The following is a 24,960-nucleotide window of genomic DNA, read 5'->3' as shown; positions in this document are numbered from 1 at the left end:
GTCGCGCGATAAGTGGCAGCCGGCAAAACTCATTCCATAAAATAATGTTGACGACCGTGGCATATTTGGAAATGGGTGCTCAATGCTCATGAAATCAAATGAGTAAAGGTTCAAGTAGGCACATGTATAGGTAAATCACACTTAATAAAGGCGAATGTTATGTGTGTGTGTGTGTGTGTGTTACTCTTTTACACAAAAACTCGTGCCGGGAATCGAATCTGGGAGCTCCCACTAATAAGACCACAGCGCTAACCACTGTGCCAGAGATGTCATCATTATATTAGACAACTAGCTGATGCGGGCGTTTCGTTCGCATGAAGGTTTTCAAAAATCCCGTGGGAACTCTTTGATTTTCCGGGATAAAAAGTAGCCTTTATGTTTATCCATGGTATAATTTAGCTCCATTCTAAATTTCAGCCAAATCCGTGCAGTAGTTTTACGTGAAAGAGTAACAAACATACACACACAAACTTTCGCCTTTATAATATCAGTGTCAAGTGTGATGTGATTTGTATTCACAAGATATTTACAATAAATCACAATTATATATACTGTATAATTACATCAAAGGTTCGACCAGACGAGGTATATCGCCTCGTTCTAAGACCTCGTAATAAGACCTCTGGAGCACGTCGCTCGACAGTGTTTGATGATGGTCTCGGTGACAAAGAGGCTCGCGGAGGTCCACAAAAGCTACTGGATTTTCGAATCGTTCCGAATTTGATTTGTTAGTTCCAACTGGCCACTAAAATGACCACAACGCTTACCAGGGAAGTAGAGTTTTGTAGGTTTTATGTCTTCCTAAAGTAATCTCAATGAGTATCTAAAGGCAGTATAATTACGCTAGCTTTATAAGTATCGCTCATCGCTGCTGTGTTGCCAACCTCGTTTGCTAATGCTCCTCATAATTATTCACTCGTTCCCGTTTACTTTTCAACAATTAAAACCATGCAATCGTTTCAATGTAATAACATGATTACTAAAACGGCCGCCTATTAGACTCTATTATTTTATGTGGCGTAAGAAAGACGCTATAATAGCGTTTTCTATAAGTATTGAAACATGATTGAAACTAATCATTTGAGACTATTATGGCAATTATCCATATATTCTGAACGATATCTATGAACTACTTATTTAAAATTCAAAATTCAAAGGTACTTTTGAATCGTCATATGCATTACCTCTGGTTCGGGATGCCTTTCCTACCTAGAAGAACCAGCAAGAAACTCGGCGGTTGCTCTTTACAAAAATTTGACCTATACAATATTATCATTGCTGGAGCGAGCTGTACATAATCTTCGATAGTATAATGCGCTTTTTTTAGGACCATAATTTTAATAGATTTCTTGAACTGTTGTAAAGGCAAGTCCAACATTGCGCACCTTGGTGTTCGTGGTGCGCCTCAGACGGTGTGTAGGGACTAAATTGGGTTTTAACGTAACCTCCGTGCCTTCCCAGGCGCGGTGGTATCCACGACAAAAAAAAGGTTCATTTGGCAAAATAAACTATTTCAAATAACTTAGGTTAACAGTAACTCAAAGAGTTTGTAGCCTTCTTTTGGGAGTAGAACAACTACTCCTGTGTCAGAAGGCTCCGCTACTCCATAGAAATTTCAGCGTGAGCGTGAATACGTGTTCTGTGTGTGTGTGTGTGTGTGTGTGTGTGTGTATTGAACCTATTTGAATAGGCAACCCTAGGCGAGCGCTACTTTATCACTCGATACTTAGATGATAGCTATCTATTTTGATAAAATCATGGGTTACCTCACTTTAGCTCGATATCCCCAGTATGATTGCATTAATAAACACACAAAAACAGTCAAAGGGCTCGAGGCTAATATAAACAATAATTACAGACATTTTTGCAAGTTGCAACTAAGTTGCTTACATGGTTGATTGATTCCCAGACGCCAACGGCTTCCATGGCGGCAGAGGTAAACCGAGAATGGACAGTGTATAAAGACATATACATATACATACATACCAACAAGTCTGCTGCTGACACGTTCCAACTATTAAAATAACAAACATAATACCTGTTTGGTTTTGTTGGCCATCCGTCTGACTTACAAGCGCCGATCTAAACTGGATTTGGAAGTTAGGGTGAACCTAGTTCTAGTAGCCAATCACAACATCTGCCAATCAGCTGACAGCGTGGCCAACCCCCTTCTCACTCTGAGAGGAGACCCGTGCTCTGTAGTGAGCCGGCGATGGGTTGATCATGATGAAGATGATGATGTATGTAGTTGCTCTTCAACGTTATACAAGTAACAATTTTTACCCATAATATCCAATCGGTGGGTGCCCAACGAGTCAACTCAATCGTGTCACAGACTCGTTGGGATTCATCGAAATTTTTCTCCCATTCACACCCAGACTAACATTGTGACTTACAAGAAAATATGCTAAAGAATCACATTTATTTGTTTGAGTGGGTGATGATGGTATAACCATTAAATTTATTAATTCTTACCCTATCTTCGATCGCGAATGCCTACTTTGCCCTTGCAGAGTTGGATGGTATCCCTACAGCATCAGGATTGAAGAGTTTGAACCCGCTGACTTCTACCGGTTACACTGGTACTCCCATGGATCTCTCCATTTCTGATTTGATCACTTAGAGAAACTAAGCATAGCTCTCTCCATCGCCCGATGAGTGACTTTTAGCTTTCTTATGAAGCCCATAGTCGACCATCTCTTGCGTACGTGCATACATCACTGGTAAGTGGTAATGTGCACTAATCAAAGACATTACCTAGACTTTACCTAGACATTACCTTAGACTCTTCAGGCACTAAGGATTTTGAAAAAAAAAAGAACAAAATTCCTCAGAAGTAATCCGTCACGTCGTAAAGATTTGAATCAAAACGAAAGTAAAGCTAAATAAAACCGTTTAAAATCACTAGCCTATTCATTCGATGGCGTGACCTGTGTGAGTTAAATATACCTACTAAGTACCTCTACGGGTTTTGTTTCGAATGCTAACTGCCAAATTGGTGTAGGTAACGTTTTTAAATAATTCCACCAGTAATTTGTTTATTTTCGTTCAGTAATTTTCGCTCTATTTCTATAATCTTCAATAATTAATATTCTTGTAATTATAATCTATGATGATAGATTATTATTATGATATTGAAGTTTTTACCCATCCAAAAATCGCTTCGCCTACAGTTTTCACTTCAAACACCCATTATCTCGAAATAGTTAAAAAAAAACTACAACCGAACTTAATTGACAACATTTTAATTACAAAACACCACAAATCTATCTGGACATAAAATGCCACATTTCAGATTGCTTAAGTACATTGCCATATAACTATTATAGCTTTAGGTATCTTACATACCTAGATCTAGGTTTATTTACTTGTGTATTTTATACTAACAATACATACAATAAAATAATTATACACTTTTATTTATACACAATCTTTTGCACATTGTATCAATTGGTTGAAATAATATTATTATGAAATATATTTTTTTGTCACCAGGTTTTAGGTTAATACTGTTCTCCTATGCTATTTACAATATCTTTTATACTATGATTGTATTAGTATGGAAAAATGTATAAAAAAATTATATTTCGGTTTTCATAAAGAAGAATACACACCATGCGATTTTACTTATTGTGGGATTGAAGTCAATCAACTACACAGAAAAACTTTCATGGTTATAAGAATTAAAATATTCATAAATAAGGAAACATGAAACTACTTGGTTGGTAGCCTTAAACTAACTTTATAACAGATTTCATCACATATCAACAGATTAACACAAAAAAAATAACTATTAGGTATGTTGCTCTGCTGAACTAATTAGGTATTTCGACTTAACGGATTTTGCTTTCATCCATTTTATTCAATTTACAAAGAAAGATTTTAATAGGTACTGTTGTACTTACTACCTTTGCAATGAATAAAAAAAATACTGTTATAACAAAAAACTTTAAGTAGGTAGGTAGGTATAGCATATCCTTAGCATTTTTACCTACTTTATCACAAATAATAATATACTAGTTATATAATTTTCGTTTTAGAATTAAAAATGAAATACTTATAAAGGTGAAATTATCAAGTCAGTTGGACAATCTGTTTTTTCAATGTAGTACCTAAATACATACCAGAAAGCTCTTTTATGAAGGATCTACCAAACGTTAGGTATTTAATAATTGCATGTTAATTATGTACCTATTGGTCATTTTATATGGAAATTAGGTAGTCGGAAAAAAACATTAAAGAACCTGCGGCTGGTGTGCACTGACCTTTATGAAATTCAAGATTATTTCAATTCAGTTTAGAAAAATACATTAAAAAGGTTGAAAGTTCAAGGTGAAAGAAATCGAGAAATAATTGAAATAGTATAGACACTGTAATAATCAAGACCAGCTTGTTGTTATTTTGGAGTCTTCAAAGCGTTATGTTTTCTAATCATTATTATAGTTTATTAGTTGTACGACATCAAATTCATTTATATTATTACTATACATAGTTGCTACTACTATAATTTAATCCGAACTTATAATATCACATAATTATTACGGACTTAAGCGTTGTCCACTCATAGAAACAATTCTCTTAACAGCACGTACCTAAATCTTTGCGCAATGGTCTTTACAAATACTTTATGCAACGAAATAAATAAGTACTGTCCTCAGAACCAACGAAAGGTGATCGAACCTCATTTGCCTGCTTTTCACTTCACAGTAAAGTACCTATAACTTTTAGTTACGCACTACTACGTCTTCGCGTACGTGATTCACTTGTAAGTCTTGCAACCACAGAGGTTTTTTTGGTCCAAACGTGCCAAATTTTTTAGTCTTTTTTTAAAAATTACAAATCACTGGGTTTACAGCCCTACACGTGTATGGGTTCATCGTCATCTTCGTCATCGCTGCGTCGTTCTATGGAGGGTTCTCTAGGGGATCGATGGGGCGGCGCGGGGCTACCCGGGTCTAGGTCCGGTGAAGGCGTACGTCTCGCCTGTGCATAGTATCCTAGGGCCCCTAAAGCTGGGGCCCCAAGGGAACCGAGGTGTGCTGATGGCCCGGGCAGCCCCAGGCCTAAAGGTGGAACGCCCGCTAGTGGGGCGCCTGGATATAACCTGTAAATATTAAAGAATTTGAAGATCTAAAAAATGGAGGCTGAACAAAATAACCATCTGCACGTATAGAAATAGTGGATTAAGACGTAAAAAGAATGACCAAGACTTTAGGATAAAGACAGTTGTATCTAACAAATGTGATGGCCAAAAACAAGACATATAGGTACTTATTAGGTATATAAATTGAATAGCGTAAAGTTTTAACTAGGGATACCATTTGATTTAAAAGTTCTCTACTTAAATCCATACTAAAATTATAGTAAATGCTCTACAAAATCTGTATTCTATTTGCCTGTCTGTTGTCTTTCCATGGCTCATTATTGAACCGATTTTGACGAAACATGACAGAAAAAGATTTTTTCGAAATCAAAAAAATACCCACGGGATTTTTGAACCCTTAAAACCACTCAAACGAAGTCTGCATGAAGAGCATGAGCTGGTACCTACCTACTTAGATCTGATAACTGCACTCACCGATAGGGCAAAGGTTTCTGTAAGGTATTAGCAGAGGCGGACGCAGCCGCGGCAGCGGTAGCGGCAGCCTGCCGGTAGTACAGGTCAGCTGTGGGCGCAGGCTGCGCGGGGTACGCGGGGACTCCCGCCCAGTACCCGCCGTACAACCGCTGCAATGCTGCGTAGTTGCCCGCCTCAGCGAGCAGCTCCAGGCCTACCGCTGTCTGACGTTTCCATTTCGTCCTGAATCAAAAAATCACTCTTGAAGACTTCAAACAATGTTTGTTACCTGTGATGACATATGGATCCGAGACATGGTCGCTAACTATGGGCCTCATAAGAAAGCTTATAGCCACTCAGCAGGCGATGGAAATAGCTAAGCTTGGAATCTATCTACGTAATCAAATCAGAAATGAGGATATCCGTAGAACCAGATTCGAGTAACCAACATAGCCCATCAATGTATTGCGAAGCTGAAGGGGCATTGGCAGGGCACATAGTTCAAAAATAGACCTTAGGATCTCAAGGTGCTGGAATTGTGACCTCGCACTGGAAGTAGTTGGTAGACCCCCCCCCCTCCTCCCCACTAGGTGGGCAGACGACATCAAACGAGTCGTAGGGAGCCACTGGATCCAGGCAGTGCAAGACAGTGGAGTGTGAAAATAGGAGACCTATGTCCAGCAGAGTAGACGTCTATTAATAGGAGCAGACAAGTCAACCGGTGCCCATGGTTGCCGGTTTTAAGAAAACTATTGGTCTTTTGGTTGATCTCAGGTGATACTTTTCTGTGGCAGCAATAGGTAATTATCTGAGTACTTTAGAATCAAGTCCAAAAATATTGAGACATTCAGGTTGAGGTCCATAAACCGTACTTTGACTTTGTTCAAACTTAAGTTTCAGTTAAACCGACAGATACCAGCTACCAGTTAGGTACCAGCGATATGTCTTGTTTCATGAGTTTCTTCAGCTTTAGCAAAGTCAAAGTGCGCTCTGTAGATCTCAAAAACACGCTTGCGCACTTTGACTTTGCTCAGACTTAAGTTTCAATTAAAACGGGACAGATTTATCTCAGCGATATAGGTATAGCTGTCTCGTTTTAACAGTGCCCTAAGCTAAGACAAAGCTCGCTCTGTAAATCTCAGCCTCAGACCAGACCCGTTGCGATAGACACGGCAATCTTAAACACTGTTAGAGCTTTATAAGAGGTTTGTCAATGATTTATACTGTTTATTTTATTTTACTTAAGTACTTATAATAGGTATGTTATTTCATTAACGCGCATATTGATATCAATTACAATTTGTAATAGAAATTCAATGCCTGAACGGTATTTTAATGCGTAACCAGCTAGCAGAATAAGAATTCATAATTCACCAGCGGTAACCCATAATAGCTCTTATCAGTGACTATTATCCCTTATTACTTCAATCAAGCAGAAAATTATTACACTAGTTTCATACCAAGAAATTCTGCGTTTCCAACATAACACAATTTTTTTTTTTAAATTTGACGTTTACAAAGACTCATAATTGCGGAGCATATCAAAGATTTCTTCAACTGTTAATGGATCATTGAATCGTCTAATAGATGGCTTGCAATCATGCGAACACCACATGAAACCATCTGTACCAGAACCATTTATGCTATATTAAAAAACTTAAATCGAGTCTAAAATGTTGGAAACTGTCGTTTATGGACCCCAAAGCCATAGATCACTAACCCTAATACGCATTGTGACCCCGATCGTCATCAAATTTGTCACAGACCACTTGAAAGTACAAAGAGGATACGATAATAGAGTAAGTAATAAAAAAATATAAATAAAATAATAAATTTGACAAAACGTCTTGGGCACTCGTGTGTTCACCAGAGCGTGATCCAGTGCTTTAATTTGATTTATTTGATTCTCTCGGAAAGGGTGAGCTGGTATAAATTACAAGATATTGCAATGGGGATCTGACAGATTTTTAAAACGCTCTATTTCGTATTTCCCAGTAACGACTTAGGAAGAGTTAAGGGATTGACAAATTATACCTAATAACGGTCCATAATCGAGTTTATAGCTTTTTATTTATTTATGTCCAGAACTTGTATACCAATGATGCGGTTATTTCGAAGAAATGCTTACTAGGTACTTAATAAAAGTAATATCAAAAGTTTTTTAAATTGTAAGTTGGTAAGCATCATAATTTCGAACTTTTTAAGTATCATTTTATACTTATATTGGCCTACATGTTTAGTTGTACCCTATGGTTGTACCTTTTTAGTTTTTAACTTAGTGAGGACACTGCACCACAAATTACAAATCTATAAGTAAGATACTTTACATTCTTTCGTATCCATACTAATATTATAAATACGAAAATGTCTCTGTTAGTCCGTCTGTCTGAGTGCTTTTCACGACCCATCCGATTTTGATGGGTAGGTACAGATTTACCTTATAGTTATATCCTTATAAGCTACTTTTATCCCGGAATATCAAAGAGTTCCCACGGGATTTTTAAAGGCCCGAGCGTTAAACCGATTTTGCCACGGGATTTTTAAAGTCCCGACCGTTAAACCGATTTTTATGAAAAGTGACCTGCATCCTAGAAACTGACATAGACAGCTTTTTATCCCGGAAAATCAAAGAGTTGATCCTCGGGATTTTTGTCTAAAAATCTAAACCTTGAAAGAGAAAACAAAACAAATAAAACCCCCTCAAATAAAATGAATATTGCAAATAAAATATGCTAAATTTCAAGCGAAAGAATAATAATCCAAATAAACCGAATACAAATTCCCCTGATAGTGAAATTTAATTTCGCTCGTTCTCGATTAGTTCAAGAGCGGTTATTGTCATTGAGTGAGGTTTTTATTAATTCGAAGGGAGCTATTGCAATGCATTATCATTGTTGTTATTAATTCAGTTTATTTTCGTGGGGAAGACGCCATTGTGTGCGGTCGGGCTGCGGTTGTTAGACGCCGATTCACTGGCTAGGTTGTTAATTAATTTCTCTAAATGGATCATTTAATTTTATTAAATGTAAATGAGGGGGAGTTCGTGATGTTTTGTTGCTCGTCTTCAAAATTATTTATGATATGTCATTAATTATGTTATAAAAAAAATACTTGGGCGGTACTTACAGTGTATAATTTGAGAATTTAATGTGAATTCGAGTTTAAAGTCGTAGATCTTGTAGCCTAGGTAAGGTAGGTACCTATGTACTATAATAACTACAGTAAATAAGTACTTACCTACATTACAAATTACAACTGTGTAGATAATAAATAATTGATTGATGATTGATTGAAATAAATAAAAAATCATATCTAATATAGGTAGGTATAGATAACTCTTGGTTAGGTTTCGATCTAAGTAGGTACCTATTGGGCAAACAGCCAACATTCTCAGCCGACTTCTAAAATTCTGAAGGTTCACAATTTAACCCGTATTTAACTAAATAGGTAACTACATAATATTACGTCATCCCCTACGTCTACAGTAGGTACCTAAGTAGGTATGTACCTTCCTACCTATGTCAGTGATTATTATCTCACTTTTGATTTGACTGATTTGAATGCGCTTTTTTTTATAAAGTAATTTAATGAACACTAAAAAGCATCTATGGAAAAAATCATTGCTGCCTTAATAACGTCTATAAACGTAGTTAATATGGTATCTGGACCTACTTACATACATAAAGTACCTACCTACGATATAAATAAAAATAAAAATACATAGAGGTATCTAAATCACCTCTACAAAATACCAACTAATTGGCACCGCAGATACCTAATACAAGCTGAGGTAAGCGTTGTTTTGCTTTAAATACCACTCCGTAATTATCAGTAGCCGACATTTGATCGATAGAAACCGTCTCACTACACATTAATCATGCTTTATGACGGGTTATTCTCAAGAGTGAACATTCAAGAGCACTTATTTAATTGTCAAGTGCTGAATGAGGCAATCTGCCCAGTGAGTAGTGACACTATTCTTTTTATTATTGCCGCGGGCGAGGAACAAAAAGCTCCGAGAGCGCACTTAAATTCGGCCCGCCATCTCGAGACCTCACAACAGACGATACTTTTTCTCTTTCCCACATCTACGACCCGTCGTAAGAACGAGTTTTCTTTATCTCTGTCCCCCGCATCTCCGGCGGAGTCTGACTACGCTCCGCCCAGTGGTTTAGTGATTTGATGCTGCGTGAACTGATTCAATTGTTGCCCGTGAACGTTCGTTCCGAAATGGTCTCTAAGTGTTTCGGTTAAAGACGAAAATCGTCCGGTAAAACGGTCCCGCTTACGACCTCTCCGCGGAGGACTTTGTTTATCTCGATTTAAGTTTTTGGAAGACGTGATGCGAATTCCGCTTGTATAGTCGACAAACAAGGAATACATTCATCGATCTGAAATGTTTGCGTTTACACTTGGTGCTTAAGCTTCTTAGGATATGGGGCGTTGGGCTCAATTCGAGTGTTGGTACTTATATAGATACGTTTAGGAACTTTGAAACGTTTGAAGTGTATTCTTATGGGAATTTGAGAGACTTTGTCGAGATGAAGGGTAAGTAAGTATAGGAAGTTGGATTCAAACAATGAAGCTTAGTTTATAATAGCAGATACAGATACCTGGGTACGTGATTCCTACGTGTAATGTCTTCAACGCTGACTAAAATACTAAGATAGGTAGGTAGAGACGGTAAGACTTCCGGCTTTTAATTATTCAGATGACGAAGTTCTAAAAGCAAGAATTGATACCTACTTGTGATGACCAGAAGGACAATTTATAGAAAAGAAAGTCTCCCTTTCAAGTCAAGCAAAGACATATTTAGGAAGATGGTACATAGATAATATGTACCAATACTTTGTGTGCACTCAGAACACAAAATCTAGGTAATTAAGTAGGTAACCTATAGTAAATATTGAGTAAAATTTTGCTCAACGCACAGAAGAATAAAATTGTTAAGTTGATGACTAAGAATCAACTTGTTACTAAGGTTGATGCCAAAACTGAAAACACACAGATTTTTCACGCTGATTATGAAAAGAAGTAAAATAGGCACAATATTATAATAAGTATACCTACCTAATACAAAAGGTAGATAAAACAGTAGGTACCCTCGTTAAAACCAGTAAGAAAAACGCTAGGTCAGAGATGACTTTGTTAGACTTCGCAAAAAATGACATTTTGACCGTCTATTTAAATAATAAATATACCTAAGGACCTTTAAATCCGACGGCACAAATCATTCAAATAAATACTCAAATTACTGCTAATTCATGGCTTCATGGACAGACAGACCGTATTCGGTCACAAATGTCTAATACTAAATTAACGTTTTGGCCCCATACCAAAATTGCAACTATAAAATTACATACTGTCAGTCCCTAGCCGTAAGTATATTGTATTTTAGATGATTTAGATAATTTAGCTTAGTTTAACTTAACTTTACTTTAATTTAATTTCCATCTTATTATATTCTTTTAAAATTTATAACTTAGGTATTTTTTCATATTCCTTAGGTTAGCAATTATATTATATTTTATATTTTACTGTACGACTTATGTTTATGTTAATGTATGCTGTGACTGCCCGTAAGTGGAGTTGCATAAGAGCCCTAGAATTTAAGGAGCAACATGTATTTAATCTAAATGTGTAACTCTGTGGGCGGTACATAAATAAATAAATAAATAAATAAATAAATACTGCGAATTAAGAGGACGCAAAATCTTCTATTAAAAACCGAAGTTGAAATGGCATCTGCAGCATAGTGATTAGTTTCTAAATGATAAAGCAGGCGACCTGCGCGTCCTTGGTCGGATTCCCGTGTCTCTGGACGTGTAATTTGGTGGTTCGCTATAAGCGATTAGCCTTCTTGGTAGCTCTCGCGGAACCCTGGCATTATGTCATTAGGGACGCGCAGTCACACGTTCGGCATTTTCGCTCGAAAAACTATTGTTGTTTGAGAGGAAAAATGTTAACTTAATTTTTTTTTAAACTTCTTCTTGAAGTGCCGTCCCACTGGAGGTTGGCAAGTTGGCAACCATTAGGGCTATCTGCACCTTGGACCCTGCTGCGCGAAAAAGAGAGCCGTTTGGCTCGTCTTGACGGGGGCACTGCCGTGCCCCCTGATCGGCTACCTCTTCCAGTACCATTGGCGTAAATTCTTGAGACACGATTTTCTGCTTCGGCCAGGTGGTCTTCTGCCGGTTTAAAAAAACGTGTACCAAAATTTTGCCTGGATGGCGTTTTGGATGTTAAATCAGGATAGACCCTGATGTATGCAAGCTGGATAAAGAACAATTTCGTTACATAAAACAGCTATTATTCTTTCATCGTCTACTACAAACATTTTCTCTATTTTTTTTAGAAAATTATAGTTTTCTGTAATCCTATTGCTTAAAATCTCTCGTTCTTCTTTTTTACCCTATCAACTATAAGTAGGTACTTACGTATTTATTTCTATTCTGGATTGAAATTATACCAGATAAGTAGGCAAGCTTGAATAAGGCACCAATTTTATACAATGAAATTACTTACACCGACTGGGTAAGTATATTTTTCACCTTGTGTGTTTACGTTTCTACAGTCACATTTTAAAGGTAGGAGGAAATTAGTGTATTGCCTAATTGACTTATATGTCTGTTCTGAACTTCTGTCGCGGTGGGCTGACTTTTTAACTTCAAGTAGTAAGGTAAGTATATAATAATTACAATTTTTTTCTAAATATGCCTAAATATCTATTATCTAATAGTTGTAAATGTACATACTTAAAACCTATTAGTTACATATAATATTATGTTGTCAACAAAGCGGATGAATATCGTTAAACCAATTTCAATACGAAAAAGCCACGGAAACCTTACAAAAGACATAATGCTCGTAGAATGAGGTGTTTTGTTTGCGATTGTACACTGATCCGTGTGTCATTACAGAATGCTTCATTAGGTAATCAGCGCGGATTACACATCGCCGACACTAAACGGCACTAAACGATATTCGTCGACAGCCAGCCATTATAAACCCTGAGACCGCCAAGAGAACCAACAAACATAATAATATGTAAATATCGGGTAAAAAGATGGCTTTAAGCTAGAGAGATGTAGAATCCAGTGGTAGAATTGGGATTGGGCCTATCCCAAAAAAATATTTTTTATTAATTACCTATTAAATAAAGGCAAATAACCTACCTATTAAAGTAAGTAAGTTAACGAATATAGGGTCTTCCAAAATTCGTAAAATCCACATCAGTTTGTTTTAAGTTTGCTAGCCATTTTTCCTGTGCCGAAGCCGAAGTGGCAGTGGGCAGGCCATGCCTGTCGTAGAGGCGATGCTGAAAGTCCTTCAGTGGAGACTGCGTTTAAGCAAGCGTAGTGTGGAGTTAGACGGACGATATAAAGTGGCTGGCGGGAAGTGCCCAAACTATTAGCATTAGCAGGCTGAAGTGGCAGTGGGCAGGCCATGCCTGTCGTAGAGGCGATGCCGAAAGTCCTTCCCTGAAGTCTGAACCCTAAAAATGATGGTGAATATCATGAACTATGGTGAATAGCCATGGGATGAAAAGTGTTTCTCACAAATCTCAAACCATAAATCATAGGTGGCAAGTAGGTACCTTATCACTCTCCGGTATTCTTCATGGGTTATTGAAGTTATATCTAGCTAATTCTCAGTACTACTGCTCAGTACTCCTTAGCCTGCGATTATATAGGGATCGGATCATTACACAATGGGTCATTAGATAATCGACGTGGATTACACATCGCCCGTACTAAACGGCGATAAACGATGTTCGCAGATAGCCCCCGGGCTTATTATGCATTTACTACTCGACTATCGTACAACCATTTCGAATTTAATGTGTCTGTTACGTTTCCCATTGATTGCTGGTTAGTTGTTAGTTCCAACGCCTCGACTTCTGCGTAAATGAAATTTAAATTCTAACAGAAACAAAAACCGGCCAAGTGCGAGTCGGACTCGCGCACCGGGTATTTTTTTTTCGACATTTTGCTCGATAAATCAAAAACTATTATGGATAAAAATAAATAAAAATCTGTTTTAGAATGTACAAGTAAAGCCCTTTCTTATGATACCCCACTTGCTATAGTTATCTTAAACAAATTTTAAAAGTTTTTTTAATGATGTTACCACAAAATGTTTACTTGTGCTATAAGACCTACCTACCTGCGTTTCATGATTCTAGGCCAACGGGAAGTACCCTATAGGTAGGACAGACAACAAAGTGATCCTATAAGGGTTCCGTTTTTCCTTTTGAGGTACGGAACCGTAAAAATGATGTGGTAGATTTAGACTAAGAAAGAAAGGAAGATAAAGTGTATATTTGAAGTCACAGATAGTAGGGTAGGGATCAAAATAATATCATAAACTCGTGTTTATTTTATCCTTCAATCCCGCCGCAATTGAGCAACGGATCGGCGTAATTTTTTGCATGGTTTTTGCAAAAATGTGCATAATGAATAAACTTACTTAGTAGTTGGCGACTCCTTGTCGCCAGTGGCTCATGTATTGAACCGTCCAGTCATATCCAGTCAGTCATGAGTTTCTATAATTATTTCCACATATTCCATGCATCAGCAATTTTATTAGTGTGGTGGTCGGTTAATGAACGTAGAGTCGATGTAGTATCGACGAATGTAACATGAAATTGCAAAGTGAATCGCCATTTTTCTCTAGGCAATGGTAAAAATGTCTATAGCAGACAGCTGTCAAACTTCAAGTTCAACTAGAGATCTGGAGCTAGTCTTTCTTCCACATACCTATAGGTAACCTAAATTCTCTCTTGCCTATTCTCTCTTGTCTTGAAGGTTTCAAGACAAGAGAGAATAGGCATCTTCTAGGCAAGCACGCTCCAACTTAGAAACCCAGACCTCATCATTGCTTTTTATTAAGCACTAAATATAGCTGATGCCCGTGACTTCATCCACGTGGATTTGGGTTTTTAAAAATCCTGTAGGAACTCTTTGATTTTCCGGAATAAAAAGTAGCCTTGTCACTGTCCAGTTCTTTAAGAAAGAAAAAGAAAGAAAGAAGAAAGACAAACTGTTTATTTGGTGCCACAAAAAGATAACTAAAAACAAGTGTAAATTAAAAATTTATAACACCCCCGACAAGTGAAGGTTACAGTAACTAGAAAAAAGCTGATAACTTTCAAACGGCTGAACCGATTTTCTTGGATGATAGCTAAGAACACTCTCGATCAACCCACCTTTCAAACAAAAAAAAAACTAAATTAAAATCGGTTCATTCGTTTAGGCGCTACGATGCCACAGACAGATACACAGATACACACGTCAAACTTATAACACCCCTCTTTTTGGGTCGGGGGTTAATAAATAAAATATAAAATGAGATGCGTGGTGTTTGGTGTGGTAGGTAGGTACATGTTCAAATTCCATGCAAAAAGAAACACGCCAATCCGATGCTCTTTTGCGGCGTGATTGAAGGACAAACTAGCAACAAACATACTTTCGAATTTTTAATATGAATTATGGATAGCACGATAGGTAATGTTGTCGTCATCGTCAAGCGTAATACCACGTCGCAAAAAAAAGAGTCGGGTCTACGTTCAAAAACTACTCATTAGAAACCTCAATAGCATTCGTTTAACAAAAGTAGCGGATGAATTATCACTTCAATATCATCCCACAATGAATCATTTTAAAACAATTAAGTAAATAAACTATTGAATGATGTAAAAAAGTATCAATTTGGTCGGCGGTAGCTTTATAATATACGGCGGCGCCGGCGCGGCCATGACTTGCAGACGCTTTGGTCAAGTGCCGACGTTGATTCACACGTAACAACAATCTGTTATCCAAATCCGTTAAAGGCTTTGTTCCGAGCATCATTCGGCGTTGTAATTTGTAAATTGTGACATGCAACATGGAAGTTCTTGACTGTAGGAGATTTGACAGTAGGAGCAATGTATTATCCATACTAATATTGCAGTGCCCTATCCCAACCTCTATCGGATTATGCTAGGGCTCTGTTACGGCTGTACAAGAAGGCCTTACGCAAGTGGTTGTATAATGTGGCCTTACGGAGTGACATATTAAAAACGGAAAAAAACTCCTTAAAATAAAGAGTATAAAAAAAGTGTATCCGTCTGTCTGCATGTCTGTCCGTCCATCTATTTGTCTGATTACTGTTTATCTGTCCGTACCTTTTCACGGCCCATCCCTTTAACCGATTTTGATGATTTTTATGATTTGCATTGTGATATTCGTGGCATAGCATTATGCATAAATGCCAGAATCACTATACTACCCGTAACATATTCTAACATGACTCGATATAACTAATTAGCGATTCGAATTTTGAAAAACAAAAACTTACTCAGATATAGTCGCGGGCACTATCTAGTACTTACTAGCTAATGCCAGCGACTTCGTCCACGTAGATTTAGGTTTTCGAAAATCCCATGGGAACTGTGATTTTCCGGTATAAAAAGTATCCTATGTCACTCTCCAGATCTTTCAAAAAATTACGTCGATCCGTTGCTCCGTTGCGACGAGATTGAAGAACAAACCAACAGACAAACACATTATCGCATTTATAATAATATTATGGCTAGCGATTAAGTTAATTACAAATACTTAGGTACATAGTTAAGTATGTCGTATCTACGTATTTATATAACTCCGAGAAACCTTATCGCGATGTTAGTTTTTGTGGGATAATTACGCCAAATTAATTTTGGTTAGTTTCGGAATAATTACATAAAGGCTTGTTGAATTTAAGAAAATTAATTAAAACTAACAGTAATTATAACTTTACATAATTTGGCAAAAAAATTAAGATAAATACAATGATAAAATCTTGGTCTAAAATTAGAAAGAATGCGGAGTCAAATTGACCTCATAATAATATAATAATTACTTATCTAATTGTTCTTGGTTATAATTTGCTACTGGAATAGATACCACGTAGGTACCTACCGGTAAAGAAACGTTGGAAGACAACTAGACTAAAAGCCCGGGAGAGCCAGACGTAAAGACGTGTGTATCTGTCTGTGGTGTCGTAGCTCCTAAACTAATCAACCGATTTTAATTTAGTTTTTTTTTTGTTTGAAAGGTGGCTTGATCGAGAGTGTTCTTAGCTATAATCCAAAAAATCGGTTCAGCCGTTTGAAAGTTATCAGCTCTTTTCTAGTTACTGTAACCTTCACTTATCGGGGGTGTTATAAATTTTTAATTTATAACACCCCCGATAAGTGAAGGCTGAATGTTGTTCTGAAAAACTTGTAAAAGCTGAATGTTGCTCTGCGCATTGTCCCCGACACAATATTACTTATACCTATAGGAACGATCAGTGACTATGAAGTTTAGATTATGGAGACTTTGGCAGATAACAGGTCACAAAGACGTATAAAATCTTTCGTCAAATTATAAAGTCTAATTTTTGTTTCGGAATAGAACCTATTAGAAATCACGTCATGCATTGCGAGATACTTAGTATCGTGGCAACCCTCTGCCAGACACGTTTAAAGTTTAATAAACTGTTAAAGTAAGTAGATCGTTGTAGATCGATCGATGTGTTGGGGACAATGCGCAGAGAAACTTTCAGCTTTTATAAAATAACGATGTTCTGCCCTTCCGGGCTCTTTCTCTAAACCATCTCGTTTGTCAGACGACATCAAATTACACACGACATAATTACAAAAGCCATTCAAGTATTTTCAAGTAGTCAATAAGGAAAAATCTTAAATATTCAATACAAGTACAGTTAGCAAACAAACTACTTCAGCTCAACACAGAGGAAAACTACCGCACACAAAACATTACAAAAGCTATTAAAGCCCCAATTAACTCCAATTTCACACTCTTTCACGAACCGAAAAATCGAAGACCAAACATTAGTTTAACCGAAATTATAGAAAACCAACAAAAACGGTCCCAAAAAAATGGTGGTAGGTAATAGAAAAAGTCCCAGACAGGGCGGGCGACACCTTGAGCGGCGCCAAGCTACTACTATAATTTCTTTGACGCATGTTCCCGCTATTTAATCAAGGTTTATTGAGCTTATTCAGACGATAGTTTTCTAAGTGTGGTTGCCACTGTTTTACGATGCCACGGACAGATACACACGTCAAACTTATATCACCCCTCTTTTTGGGTCGAGAAAGGTAGCACGCTGTCGCATCCAATTTACACCATCCTAGACTTTGTTACAACTACCTATTATCTGAATTTCTTGTTATTTTTGCACGACTTTCACTGATATTGTTAATGGACAATGAGAGACAAAATAGATGGTACACAGACAATACGACATTTAATAGATTTTTTGTATTCGTTTATACGACGACAGTAGCAAAAACGGTATTGAATGGATTTTGATATTATGTAAGAATTTTCATTGTCACGTAACTTACCTATTAAGAGCTATTTAGATTTAATAGAAATAGAAAGACGTTTCATTCAAATAAACTTCGACAAGGTAGGTACTTTTGAATCGTCAAATCTAATCCAGGATATAATCTATGTCCATTCTCAGCCAAATCTGACCAGTAGTGTTTGCGTGAAAGAGTAACAAACATACACACAAACTTTCACCTTTATAATATTAGTATTAGGTGTCATTTAGTCTAAATATAACCATTTATAACCACACGTTATCAATCCAATTTCCCATTTTTTAAATTGTCTGTCCGCATATCCGGAACGGTTGGAGCCGCGGGCAAAAGCTATAGTTTCAAGGCAATAGATATTTATATACTGAGGTAGTCGGAATTTTTTAGCCAGTCAGTTTTTATGGAGCATTTAGATGGTGGCTTGGTCGGCGGCGGCAGAGGCCTAATTATTGACGTTTGTTTTTGAAATAACCGCTTTGGGTATAGCCCATGACGAAACTTAATAATTGTTAAGTGATTTATAATGAGAAACCTATAAGGGTAGATAGGGGACACGTCCTTCCTTACATCATCCTTACATAATCCTTAAGACTCTAGCTGTAAAATTGAAAAAAATCAATATCGCGGGGTAATCGTGTTTTTAGGGTTCCGTACCTCCAAAGGAAAAAGGAGACCTTATAGGATCACTTCGTTATCTGTCTGACTGTGTCGTGTCTGTCAAGAAAACCTATAGGCTTTTCCGGTTGACCTAGAATTATGAAATTTGGCAGATATGTCTTATAAAAATAATCCGAAAACCGATGAATTTGTGGTTACATTAAACAAAAAAATATTAAAATATGTTCATGAACAAAAGTATGTATTTTCAATTTTCAGAGTAAGATGACTATACCAAAAGGGGTATTTGTATGAAAAGGTTAACATGTACATCCTAAAACAGATTTTTATTTATTTACAAGCATGATATATCGTGCAAAATGTCGGACAAAATATCCGCGTACGGAACCCTTGGTGCGCAAGTCTGACTCGCACTTGGCCGGTTCTTTTTAAATAATTATGACACAGGAGTGGATTAAGATTATCTAGCAGCGAAAGGTAAGGCTATATTGTGAGGTACTAGGTAGGTACAATTACTTAGTGCAAATTAAAAATTTATAACACCCCCGACAAGTGAAGGTTACAGTAACTAGAAAAGAGCTGATAACTTCCAAACGGCTGAACCGATTTTCTTGGATTATAGCTAAGAACACTCTCGATCAAGCCACCTTTCAAACAAAAAAACTAAATTAAAATCGGTTCATTAGTTTATGAGCTCCGATGCCACAGACACATACATAGATTCACACGTCAAACTTATAACACCCCTCTTTTTGGGTCGGGGGTTAATAAACGACGACGACTAAGACTTTTTATTAATTCAGTCACTGTCTATTGAATGAATCCAGCAAACATAGACACTATAACACGGCCAACCGAGACGCAGTAGCTGTATTACCAGAGATGCTGACTCAGCGCGCCTGTGAGGCTGCCGACTTCTCACGAAACTACGTCATGAATGCTCGCCACCGTAATCCATAGACTTTCACGTCTGTGCAGGTAAATGTTTGTTATAAACTAGTTACACCGCTTTGCTTGGATAGAATTTTTAGAAATGCTTTCTAAATGGGGGTCTGCGTTGAAAAGGAAATCCAGATGCACTCTAGACCCTGTACTTGTTTGAGCTGTAACTATGTATATGTATAAGTATGACGATTCAAAAGTACATACTTGTAAAAGTTTAACTGAATAAAAATATATTTTTATTCATTTATTTATGTCAACTTGCTCTTTTCGCACAAATAGAAAGATAAATAACTGTCTAAAAATTTATAAATATCAGCCTGAGTGTTCTTACAGACAAGCAGCAAGTCCTAACTGAGTGAATCAGGTTTTACGGCCTCCCTGTCACTTTGGTTGGTTGGCTGTGGGTTTGTTAGTAGGAGGTCCCGGGTTCGATTCCCGACAGGGGTTTGGAATTTTATAATTTCTAAATTTTTGGTCTAGTCTGGTGAGAGGCTTCGGTCGTGGCTAGTTAACACTCTACCCGCTACCGGCAAAGTTGTGCCGACAAGCGATAAAGCGTTCCGGTACGATGCCGTATAGAAACCAAGGGACTATGGGTTTAATGCATCGATGGTTTAATGAAAACTGCCATACCACTTCCAGGTTAGCCCGCTTCCATCTTAGACTGCATCATCACTTACCACCAGGTGAGATTGCAGTCTAGTGTAAAACTTGTATATGTGAATAAAACAAAGGTGGTCAGTCAGTCAGGATCCTAAGTCTGAGGGGTCAGGTGGTCTTCTAAATAGGGGTATTTTCTTTACAACGCGGAACGCTTGTGTCTTAGGACGCGGTAGAAGTAGCATTCGATAATTGCTTTCTTCATTCGAACCGTCTTATAAACCCATTACAGTGTGGGAGGTAGAATACTTAAGAGGGGTCTCTCCGTCACTCGCTTCATACAAACGTAGTTCCAATTTCATTTGAATATTAAGCAACCAAAGTCCATGATGTAGACATATTCTAGAAACTAATATCTATGTCTGTGGTTTTCCAGATTTCTGTTAAAATATTCGGTTTCAAAGTTACGCGGTCTTAAAAATTTACATACAAATCTTTGAGCCCCTGTAATTTTAAAACTACATATTTTTAGAAAAATCTAAAACTCCACAGACACAGATATTAGTTTCTAGAATATGTCAGCAAAATTTCATGGACTTGGGTTGCTTAATATTCAAATGAAATTGGAACTACGATTGTATCTAGCGAGTGTCGGAGAGAGCCCTGTTAATAGCATTTCTACACAATTTTTATGTAAGGGAATTTAATATCATTCAGAGTTCTCCGAGAATCGCACTTATGGATTTTAAATAGTAGGTAGGTATAAGGATGGCATCGTAGATAATAATTTTAATGCATACTAATATTATAAATGCGAAAGTGTGTCTGTCTGTCTGTCTGCTAGCTTTTCACGGTCAGACAGTTTAATCGATTTTGCTGAAAGTACAGAGTTAGCTTACATCACGGGGACGGATATAGGCTACATTTTATCCCGGAAAATCAAAGAGTTCCCACAGGATTCTTACAGGCCCATCCGTTTAACTGATTAATATGAAATTTGGTACAGAAACTTGCGTCCCGGAAACTGACTTAGGCAACTTTTTATCCCGGAAAATCATAAAGTTCCTACTAGATTTTTTTAGTCGCGGGTATCATCTAGTTTGAAATAAGAAATAAGTATTATTAAAATCTTACCCAATTGATTTTCCAGGATAAAAAGTAGCCTTTATCCTTCCCCGGGATGTAAGCTAACTCTGTACCAAATTTCATCAAAATTTGAGAAACTGTTGGGCTGTAAAAAGCTAGCAGACAGACAGACAGAGAGACACACTTTCGCATTTACAATATTATAATACCTAAGTAAAATAATTAATAAGTAAATATAAGTAAGTACTTAAAGTATATAGGTACCTAAGTATGGATTAAATCAATAGCACCATGTTATGGGTACCTAATGACCATAAAGGGGTACCTAAAGTAACAAAAAGTGTCTCACCGTCTGTTTTGATACCAGGTCTTGACTTGTGTGTCCGTAAGGCCTAGTTTCGCGGCGAGTTCCATGCGGTCCTGCACGCTGAGGTACTTCTGTCTCTCGAAGGACTTCTCCAGGGTCTGCAGCTGGTGGTCCGTGAAGGCTGTTCTCGCCTTCCTCTGCTTTTTGGAGAGGGCTGAGGCGTCGCCGCCGCAGGACTTGTTGGAAACGTCGTCCGAATCATCTTTTACACCTGCGAGAAAAAAAAACTATTATTTTTATTTGAGAAAATTTCGTTAATAGAATCTAATGAGTAGGTTTTGTTAATTACGTCATGCCCATCATCATCATCATCATGATCAACCCATACCGGCTCACTACAGATCACGGGTCTCCTCTCAGAATGAGAAGGGTTTAGGCCATAGTCTACCACGCTGGCCAAGTGAGGATTGGCAGACTTCACACACCTATAAGAACATTATGAAGAACTCTCGTGTGGTGCCAGTGTGGTTATTAGGTGTGTTATATTCAAAATAATAAGACAACATTTTCGATGAAAGCTCTCATTCGGCTTGATTTCTTCCAACGACGCGGTCTTGAACGATTATTGTCACGTTTCAACACCAAAATAATAATATTAAACAATACATATAAACCTTTCTCTTGAATCACTCTATTTTTTGATGAAAACCGCATTAAAATCTGTTGCCTAATTTAAATTATCTATGTGTACAGATTACAGAGGGGCAGATAGTGGAAAGCGATTTCGTTTTACAAGTACCATGTGTCTCATAATACATACCTACATATAGGTATGTATTATGAGAAATATATGTTTTTATGTGTCATAGTAGGTATTTTTATAATCTGTATAGATTTACGATAAATCTCACATTTAACACTATGATAAAATCCATGCCAAGAATGTAATCAAGTGCGTAGTGTAGGTAAGGAAGTGCCGACCGCAGGAAGCCCTTCAACAAGGCTTCGCTCCGCGCCGGCCGCCGCGCGACAACTTGCTTCAGACTTGAATTACAAAAGCTCTTTTAAACCGCGTACAACGCTTATGTAGCGAGAATTACCACCTTATATTAATGATCTAGGTAGGTTTTTAATTTTTTTATTCAGATACAACTTAGCCCTTGACTGCAATCTCACCTGGTGATAAGTGATGATGCAGTCTAAGATAGAAGCGGGCTAACCTGGGCATGGCAGTTTTTATTAAGCCCCTTTTGTTACTACACGGCATCGTACCGGAGTGAGGATCAATGCGAGGAAAAGTTAAAAGAATAAAAAGCGCGACCTCTGTCAATGTGGATCAGAGTCGTATTTGAATACATACTGTTAATTTCGATTGAGTCCGCCACCGCGGTTATGGTTTCCATAAAAAAGTGCCCATTTACCTTTCAGCCCGATCTGTCTAGTACCTAAGTTGTTTGAGCTGTGAGTCAGTCAGTCAGTCCCGCACATCGCCCGCTGAGTGTCTCTGAGCTTTCTTATGAGCTGTGCTTATGAGGCCCATACTCGTGGTTACAACTATAACTTAATCATGGTTATAGGTATACAAATTGTAAGTACAATGTACAATCCTGTATGACAGTTGTAAAAAATCGCAAATCTACCTTATATTAACCGGTAGATACTACAAAATTAATATTAACTAAATGAAACCATAATAAATAGTATCTATGTATTTAAATAGAGTAGGTAATATGAGGAATGTATTGAAAAAATCCTAGGTATCAAGTCAAAAGAATTAACATGTTTATCGGAATATGAGTTCATTAAAGTGCTTTTTATATCCGACCAGATAATTTAGCAAGAGTTAAAAGCAAAATTTACGTACGCGATAAAGTACAAAAAATATCAATACTTATCGCCGGGACTGTCATATGTTAACCCCTAATTATATTAATGACTAGCTTTTATCTTTGGCTTCGAAATGAAATCAGTAAATATGAATCTTATGACGGCATTCTTGCAATAAAAAATGGAATAAAAAGGTTGGCTAAAAACGATTCACACTCCCTACATTATTCATATTATCACAGGTTAGACATGTGATGTCTGATAATGCGTTGGCAATATCTCAAGCACAATAGGTGCTACTGTATTGAGAAATTAATTCTTGAACAAGAATAGTTAGGTAGGTACCTATGTAGCGTTTGTCCCAAAATATCCATCGTAGCAAAGCTGCGTAGATAGGTACGTAGTAGGTACCCACGTACTGGCATCAAGCATATCTATACATTATAATAAAATAGTAGAAAAGTGGTGTTTGTACAATGGAAATATATAAAAAAAAAGTAGCAGGGGTTGTTATTATATCGATGCCGAACCCGAAATTGTAATTAATTTTTTTTTTGTCTGTTTGTCTGTGTGTTTGTGCACGCTAATATCAGAAACGGCTTATTCGATTTAGATATGGTTTTCACTAATATATTGTAGTAAGCTTCACTTAACATTTAGTGTTTATTTTATGTCAATCGGTTCATAAATAAAAAAGTTATGTCAATTTAAAGAATCACGGCGAACATTTTTAACGTACATGCTGCCCTAAAAGTCACTATTCCACGCGAACGAAGTCGCGAGCACAGCTAGTTTCTATAATAAACATACTAGCATGAGAACCTCATTGAAAATAAGAACCGCTAACAGACCGGTAGGTCATAAGTATAACAAAGGTAACGATCTCGGACTCTCTGAATAACAAATAAATATCTCTGAAATAATGCAAATATTTTGTACTAATAATACTATAACTAGATACCATCACCAGCCATATCTTTATTAGCCACGATAACTAGTTTTTCAGACGCCATAAATCTGCCCAAATAAATTTTCAGGATAATTTTCATTAGAAATATGTTTTTTGCTAAGGATTTTGGCAGTACTTGCACAAAAATTTTAGCTGTGCTAAGGAAAAGTGCAGTTTCACCGAACCGTAAGTAAGTAGGTATTATCCCCAATTAATTAATTAAATATTACGATAATGTTTTGTGTACCTATTCGAGAGGGGCTACCTACATTGTGTCAGTATAATTGAAGTATGAAGAAAACATAATATTGTGTCCGATGTCACAACATAAACGCGCCTAAGGCAATTATAGCGCGTTTAAAAAGTTAGCAACTATGTCGTTCACATAAGTAGGTAAACACTACACGGGATTATAGGTATAATGCGGAGGGAATTAGCGCAGCCGACTGGACGCGTTGCGGTTTGCCACCCACGCGCTGAGCTCACTGCGGACTCCACGAGTGCCGTGCAGTCCTCTAGCCTATGTCTAAACCACACTATGACAAAATTAATGCGAGATGCCTTGATTTAGTAGTCACACTATAATATTATAAAGGCGAAAGTTTGTGTGTATGTGTGTGTGTGTATGTTTGTTACTCCTTCACGCAAAAACCACTGGACGGATTTGGCTGAAATTCAGAATGGAGATAGTATCCTGGATTAGCACATAGGCCCCC

The 24,960-nt window shown here is 37.2% G+C and overlaps 1 protein-coding gene across 1 annotated transcript in view; it reads right to left on the bottom strand.

Moving 5' to 3' along the window:
• Positions 1 to 3,228: 3,228 nt before the first annotated feature.
• The window catches only part of LOC123864157 (homeobox protein B-H1-like), a 44,271-nt gene continuing 22,539 nt past the window's right edge, over positions 3,229 to 24,960 (bottom strand). The window contains exons 2-4 of the mRNA XM_045904433.1: positions 21,511 to 21,739; positions 5,579 to 5,800; positions 3,229 to 5,104 (exon numbers count right to left, since the gene is read on the bottom strand). Coding sequence (XP_045760389.1) covers positions 4,858 to 5,104; positions 5,579 to 5,800; positions 21,511 to 21,739 — 698 coding nt within the window. The 3' untranslated portion in view covers positions 3,229 to 4,857. The remainder of the gene's footprint in view (positions 5,105 to 5,578; positions 5,801 to 21,510; positions 21,740 to 24,960) is intronic.

Source organism: Maniola jurtina, chromosome 4 (genome assembly GCF_905333055.1).
Source record: "Maniola jurtina chromosome 4, ilManJurt1.1, whole genome shotgun sequence".
In the NCBI taxonomy this organism is placed as follows: domain Eukaryota; kingdom Metazoa; phylum Arthropoda; class Insecta; order Lepidoptera; family Nymphalidae; genus Maniola; species Maniola jurtina.
This window is presented reverse-complemented; position numbering and strand designations above follow the sequence as displayed.